Source organism: Microtus ochrogaster, unplaced genomic scaffold, assembly GCF_000317375.1.
Source record: "Microtus ochrogaster isolate Prairie Vole_2 unplaced genomic scaffold, MicOch1.0 UNK99, whole genome shotgun sequence".
Taxonomy (NCBI): domain Eukaryota; kingdom Metazoa; phylum Chordata; class Mammalia; order Rodentia; family Cricetidae; genus Microtus; species Microtus ochrogaster.
The window spans coordinates 338,113-345,309 of record NW_004949197.1 but is presented as its reverse complement, the minus strand read 5'-3'; the positions used below and the strand labels follow the sequence as shown (position 1 = coordinate 345,309).

At 52.7% G+C, this 7,197-nt stretch overlaps 1 protein-coding gene across 6 annotated transcripts in view; it reads right to left on the bottom strand.

Annotated features, from left to right (window-relative positions):
- Ikzf4 (IKAROS family zinc finger 4) overlaps positions 1-7,197 on the bottom strand; it is a 36,308-nt gene that overhangs the window by 7,996 nt on the left and 21,115 nt on the right. For 2 of the 6 annotated variants that reach the window (XM_026778028.1, XM_026778032.1), the window contains 3 exons: positions 3,818-3,922; positions 2,268-2,528; positions 875-1,042 (listed from right to left, as the gene is read on the bottom strand). In XM_026778028.1, the coding sequence (XP_026633829.1) occupies positions 875-1,042; positions 2,268-2,528; positions 3,818-3,922 (534 nt within the window). Of the gene's footprint in view, positions 1-874; positions 1,043-2,267; positions 2,735-3,817; positions 3,923-4,907; positions 6,748-6,926; positions 7,192-7,197 lie in introns of those variants that run through there. The other 4 variants (XM_005371175.2, XM_026778030.1, XM_026778029.1 and 1 more) reach the window with 4 other exon arrangements.

Sequence of the window (7,197 nt, the reverse complement as noted above, 5' to 3'; positions counted from 1 at the left end):
AAAAAAAAAAAAAAAAAAACAAACATCCAGAAAGCCCTGTTTCTCCAGTTCCTTCCAAAATATTCCAATTCAAAATCTTCCATTTATTTCATTATTTTGAGAAAGGGTCTCACAGAGCCCAAACTGATTGAATGCCTGACCTTCCTGCCTCTGCCTCTCCAGTATTGGCCCCTGGGTTCCCTCTGGATTTACTTTTGTCTATGAGAAAATCACCATTTCTTGGGATGCAGAGCAGAAAAGGGACAGTCCTTTGCTGTTTGGAGGCCGCAGCCCCCTTCCTTTCAGTTTGGGGGCCCGTGGATATTCATGGGGAGCGCTAGGAAGTCGAGGGGAGGGCCTCCGGTTTCCTGGAAGGAACTGGAGGAAAGATAGTCCCATAGTGGGTCCTGGACAAATGGGAGTGGGAAGGAGCCGCCCAGGGGCTCAGAGTTAGGGCGAGGGGACGTGAACGGTGTTAGCCACACTGAAATGTTTAGAAACCAAAGGTCAGGGACAAGCCAGGGACATTAGCCATGCTCTTTTTGCTGCACATCACAGAATGTGGCAGTAAAATACCCCAGTGAATGCCGGGCTGTGGGGGGCGTGGGCCTTTAAACCTAGCACTCAGAACTGCAGAGGCAGGAGGGTCTCAGTGAGTTCAAGGCCAGCTCAGCTAGGGCTACACAGAGAAACCCTGTCTGGAAAAACAAAACAAAACAAATAAACAAACAAAAAAACCCAGTGAAGAGCCCCACAAATTCCTCCTGAGTCAGCTATCTGCGCCGTCAGTGCTCCGTGAGTGCTCCCAGCCCTTCTCCAGGGCAGAGCGGTCTTGAAGCTCTTTTCTGAGCATGCTGGGTGCCCCTGTCTTTGCTCCGGCTGGAAAGCCACTGACCTGAGTGTGTGCGGAGGTGGCCGGTGAGCGCATCACGCCGGCGGCAGGCGTAGTTGCAGAAGGGACATTTGAAAGGCTTCTCACCGGAGTGCAGCTTGATGTGGCGCAGCAGATTCCCCTTCTGTGTGAAGGAGGCCCCGCACTGGTTACAGTGGAAAGGCCTTTCCCCTGCAGGGGGAAGAACAGGTTCCAGGGGACTGGCTTGAGGGGTGTCCAAGGGAGAAGGGAAAGTTCTCTGAGCACACTCTGGAGGGCAGTGAGTGCCATACAAACCAGGCCTACTGTACAGAGGTCAGGTACCTGGGGCCCTCTTACCCTGGAAAGGTGTGGATTACAGGTGTGTGGTGTGAAAGCAGAGAAAGCAGAGCAGAGCCTAGAAGACTTGCCGAAAGACTGGTACCCAAATAGCTCAGCGAAGCATTTAAGTAATTATCCTCTCTCTCTCTCTCTCTCTCTCTCTCTCTCTCGCTCTCTCTCGCTCTCTCTCGCTCTCTCTCGCTCTCTCGCTCTCTCGCTCTCTTTCTCTTTTGGTTTTTCAAGACAGGGTTTCTCTGTGTAATAGCCCTAGCTGTCCTGGAACTCGCTCTGCAGACCAGACTGGCCTTGAACTCCCAGAGATCTGCCTGCCTTTGCCTCCTGACCATCACCGCCTGGCCAACTAATGATTCTTTATCAGTAAAAGATCGGGAGTCCAGAGAAAAATGTAGAGCTCAATAAAAATCAATTAAAAAAAAAAGAAGGAAGAAAAAAGATGGGGAGTCAGACATTGCTAGGAGGTGACCAGGGACTGGTGGCTTCTCCACAGCTTCTCTGATCGTTCAGGTTGTTACCCCAATATCTGACTCCTGATCTTTTACTGATAAAAACAATTATTTAAGCTCATCAGTTCAGAGTCCAGTCGTCCAGGGAGTTCACAGTCTGAGGAGGGTAAGCAGAGGCTCCCTGCAACCGCCTTTTAAGTCATGAGATGAGAAGGCCCTGGAACTCTGTCCCTCTTGGACTGACTGTGGGCAGTTCTCCCCGACGTCTACAGACATTTTTTGGTCCATCACAAGGCCTTAAACATGCGCCCCCCACCCCTGATCTATACTGAAGCGTCAGGAATCCTTCTAGAGGCCCAATGCCCACTGTCTCTCCACCCTGAGCAGAGGAGTAGCTTCTTTGTCACAACGGCTGAAGGTAAGGGCCAGGAAGGTACAGATGTTCCGAAGGGTTCACATCCCTTTCTCTCCTATGTCATCTAGAAAACATGCTCCTGAGTCACCCCACCCCTGCAGCCGGTCTGGTCTCTTCAACTCCTCCCTACCAATGTCCTAGCGCCCCTTTGCGCCCCTTTGCGCCCCTTTGTGCCCCTCTGCCTCGTAGCCCCGGCCTCACCCTCCCGCTCACTCACCCGTGTGGCTGCGCTTGTGAACCATGAGCACATTGGGGCCGATACAGACCATGCCACAGACATCACACTTGAGCTTGCCATTGGGCAGCCGGATGCCACCAGGGGAGTGAGGCTCTGGTCCACTTCCATCGCAGTAGCCCAGGGGCTCCGACAGCGAGTCCTCCACAATCACGCTGTCATCCTTATCCAGGAGCCGCTCGTCCGGCCCCAGCAGTCGGCTCGACTCCTCATCGCTGTACATTTCCACCTTGATGGAGTTGGCTGGGGGTCAGGGGACTGACGTTTAGAATAGGGACAGGCAGAGGGACAGCCACCTCCAGGGCAGAATGGCACTTTGACAGTTCAGCAGGGAGACTGCGGGACTCAGAGGCTTTCAGTGTTAGGAAGGGCAATTGCCCATGTCAGGTGTCGCTCCAGAACTCACCTGAACTGGAAACAGTCTTCCCCACCTGCCACCCACCAGGCAACTAGAGTTTAAAAGAAAAAAAAAAAGAGAGGAATACACAGGGTATCTCTGTCAGCGGGCAGAAGAGGTGACTTAGAGGAGCTCTGCCTGCACTCTCTTGTCATCAAGAAAGGTGTTTGGTTGGGCCCTGGTGGCGCACGCCTTTAGTCCCAGCACTCGGGAGGCAGAGCCGGGTGGATCTGTGTAAATTTAAGGCCAGCCTGGTCTACATAGTGAGTTCCAGGTCAGCCAGGGCTACATGGCAAGACCCTGTCTGAAAAAAGAAAAAGGAGAAAAAAAAAGAAAAGAGAAAGAAAGATAGATGCCTGGGTTGGCCTCGGGCAGGAAGCTAGCGAGTGACAGTGGCGGGAAAGTGGCCCTGGGGAGGCTGAGGGGACAGCAGGCCACCTGAGCAGAACTGAAGATGGCTGTGGTGTATCGTCCCCTATGAGACCAAACCCCATGCCTCTTCCTAGGAACCTGGGGGGACGCGGGAAGAGCTTTGGCACTCGCTCTGACCTACATTCTTGGCTATTTCAACCATCTAGAGAATGTCACAGATCTAGGGCCAGCTGGGGAGGGGCATTCGGGGGGACCTTGCCTGGCAGGAGAGGGACAGGAGGGGGGAAATCTTGGTACGGTTCATTTTCTACCTCTCCCTACCCAATGGACTCTTCTGTCTCCAGTTCCAGAATTTTCTTTGGAACCATTATTCCCCCCTCCACACCCCTGCCCCCCCACAGTGTTTCTCTGCGTATCCTTGGCTGTCCTGGAAATCGCTCTGTAGACAAGGCTAGCCTTGAACTCAGAGAGCCACCTGCCTCTGCCTGCCGAGTGCCGGGACTAAAGGCGTGCACCACCGTGCCCTGCTGAAACCTTTATCTTAACGTTACCCACACAGCTTTTAGTTTCACCCCAGTCTGACATTAGCTGTTTACTCTTTTCAGAAGCTAGGAGAACAGTAGGCACCGGGCTCTTTCCCACTTGAGTCCCTGAGCATGGAAGCAGGAGATGATGGGGAAACAGTGGCCAGGAGAAGGCAAATTGAGGGCCAAACAAAACTGCAGCCACCCAGTGCCAGGAGTGGAGAGAGGGTCACACTTACCACTGAGTGAGCGGCTGGGCGAAGAGTGCTGGCTGTTTGGGGTGCTCACCGAGGGCCCCACTGGGGCCCCGAGGAACTCCTTCTCCAGAGATGAGTCCCCGCTACCTTGGAGGAGAGAACAGATCTCAGGTAAAGTTTGGGCTGGAGCCTCTACAGTCTATGAACTAATCTTTAAAAAGCTCCAGTTAAATATCACAAGCATTTATCATATAGCCATGTACAAGGTAGGCCGAAAAGGAGTACCCTACCTTGTGCCCCAAAGGCCTGGTGCCCAGTGGTGCCCGTGACTTCCGTGAACTCAGCAGTCTGGCCTACCCTACCTTTATCTGTGCCTGAGAGGGAAGAGCATCACCCGCTGCCCTAACTCTGCAGGAAGCGGGGTCAGGGCTGGGCGGGCCAGGGCAGAACAGAGAACAGGAACCCGACAAGAAGGTGGCATGGGACATTCTTTCCTATTACTCTCTCTGAGGCTCCCAGTAGCAGCTTTGGAATCTGCAGGAGGCATCTAGGACTGTCTAGAACCTGAGGATAACGCTTGTTAACCTAGTGAGTGTATCCTTATGCCAGGCTTAGTCTGTGAGCTCAGAACACACGTTCTCCTTCATGCTTTGTGACCACCTGATGAAACAGGGGCCATAGTATCGCTTTAATTCTTTGGATTAGGAGATGCAGAAGAAGTTCACTCCCTGCCCAAGCTGGAATGGGGCCACTGACGAGAGTGCTGAGTCCTTGGTCAAGGCTTGGCCAGCTCCTACCACTGGGGGTGAGTCAGGATCAACTTTGAAGAATCTAGAAAGTTTTCTAGCTGATCAGAGACGGATCCCATCTTTACCATTTCATGTTCTCTTGACAACTAAATATTGATTATCCTAAATGCATCCATTTCAACTTGTTGACCAAATACTTTGTAAAAATGCCTTTTGCAATTACATCTTTTAAACATCTGATAACATGCCTGGAAAACATGACTGTCTTCAAAACTACCCCCTCCCCACAATTCTCTGCACAAATATGTGCGTGAAATAAAAACACATGTAGAGAAACACACAAACACAGATCACATAGGTAGATACACATAAAGAAAACATACCTACTGGGGCAAACATCACAGCCTTCTATATTATCTGCTAACATGAACATGCATGGGTATATGCGCAAAGGCCTAAACATGGAAGAGAGAGAGAAAGAGAGAGAGAGACCCTAAAATTCATCCCTAAAATCCACCTAGGTTAGCGCTTTACCCCGCTTCCCGACTATGCCCATACTTACTTTCACAAAATAAAGATTCCATTATAAAATGGTTGGAGTCCTGGGCCTGAGGCAAGAAATCCGGAACACACCCTCCTGAGGGATCCCTCTCCAGCTTTGGTTAGTGGGAAGAAAACAACCACTCAGGACTTTGGGACCATTTCCCCATTCACATCTTTTCCTAAAGTCCCCTTCCCCCATTCTAGCCCACGGAAGCCCGAGGAACCCTGTTCACCAGCCACAGAAAAAGCCGTATGGCCTGAGTCCGACTTTCCCCAGCTGAGGCTCCTTAGGTGAATAATGGTTTTCTTTAAAAGTTGCCTGAAGTCAGCACCAGACATAAACCATGATGCGAGCAGCCCCGAACCATTGTCGATTCAGGCCCGGTTTTAACACGTGCCCTTTCAACTGAGTTTACTGCTGTTGGAAGGCTAGACAGGCTGGAAATGGCTAAGTAAGTTACACTCCTCCTGCCTCGGCCTCCCCTGAAGCACTGGGATGACGGGCATGCACCACACCCGGCCTCTCACTCCTTTCCAAAGGCCAGGGCTGACTCGCTCCAGATCACTCAACATGGGTAAGGAGGAACCTGTTAAAGCCTTGGTCCTAAATGATGAGGGAGCCTCTTGGAGATCCATATTGGTCCCCGCCTCCTCCTGGAGCTGAGGTTGCCTCTGAGCCTAGGGGCTAGCTAGCTGGGGGATACTTGGGGACTGAGAGGAAAGCATTCTTTGTGGCTCTCCCAATGAAGGGCTGGAAACAGGAGGGAATGCAGGAGCCTCAAGGCGCACCAGTAATCCCAGAGGCTCTTTGATGCTGGTGTCATCCCTAGGATAAAGGTGAGAGGGGAGAGAGACTCAAGTCTACTTTCACTGCACTAAAATCTAAGATGAAATCTGTGTCAAAGGCCAGAAGGTCTTTGTGGGGCTCCAGGGATTTAGATTTTTAGCCTGAGGGTTGACAGGGACAAAAGTCAGATTTGGGAAACTCATCAGTTCCCAAACCTCTCAGCCCCAGAAACCCCAGTGAGGGAATTTCAAATGCCTGGGACTTCCAAGAAATCTCAGACTGTCAAAGCCAAGAATTAAGGCTGCTCTCAGGTATCAGAGACATTTTCTTGGTCAAAGCCATCATGGATTGGCTGCACCCCCAGGGAGCAAAGCTAAATTGTGAGGTTCACATCAGAGCAGCTAGGAGGTGGAGAAAGGGCAGAAAAACGGGAGGGAAGGAATCGGGAAGCGGTCTACCAGCTAAATGCATCTCACACACCGGAGACCAGCCCTCTTCTGCATCCCTTGAGTGGTTGCCCCTGGGGAATAGCCTGGAGCCCGGCAAGCCTCAGCACCTCTCTATAAGGGACCTCATCTTCCTGCTTTCTCTTCTTGACCATGGGCTCCAGGTGGCAGGATGCTAGCCTGCTCTCAGGGACCAGTGAGGGCATGAGCAAAGAAAGACAGCCATCCTCGGCTCTATTGTGGGCAGGAGGCTGAGGCCCCTCACACCTCTGTTCCAGGATGAAGCATCTGCTGTCAAAGCTCCTCTTCCTCACTTCAGGTCTTTCACTCTCCATTCCCACCCAGGCCTGTTTCGGCATTCCACCCCTGACTGCTCTACCTCTGTCCCCAAGGCCTAGCCAAGATGTCACCACAAGCTCCCACTGTCCAAGTCACCGTCTTCGCTTAGCAACACCAAACACCCTTTCCCATCCTCCCCAAGTGCAAGGAGGAACGCCCCCTCCCCCGCTACACACACAGCCCCCATCCTTTCCCTCTCCTCAGGCTTGGGAGTTGTTACTGAATTGGCTCCCTAGCCCCATCACCCCCCCTCCCCCCTCCGCTAGCCGCCTTCTGCCTGAACTTACATTATCCTTCCCTTGCCGGTGAGACCCTGGGGTGCGAACGCGGCCGCCGCCTTGGAAACGGCGAGGGAGTGCGGGTGGTGTGTGCATGTCTGCGTCTCGGTGGCAGGCAGGGGTGAGCCCAGCCACTCACCTTCCAGGAAGCGTGGATTCCTGGAAGTGAGGGGAACCGCCGTCATTTCGCAGGCAGTGGCAGCCGCACGGTGAGCAGGGGCCCACGGCTGCAGCCGGCAAGAACCGCTCAGCCCAGGGTGTATGTGCTAAGAGCCTGGCG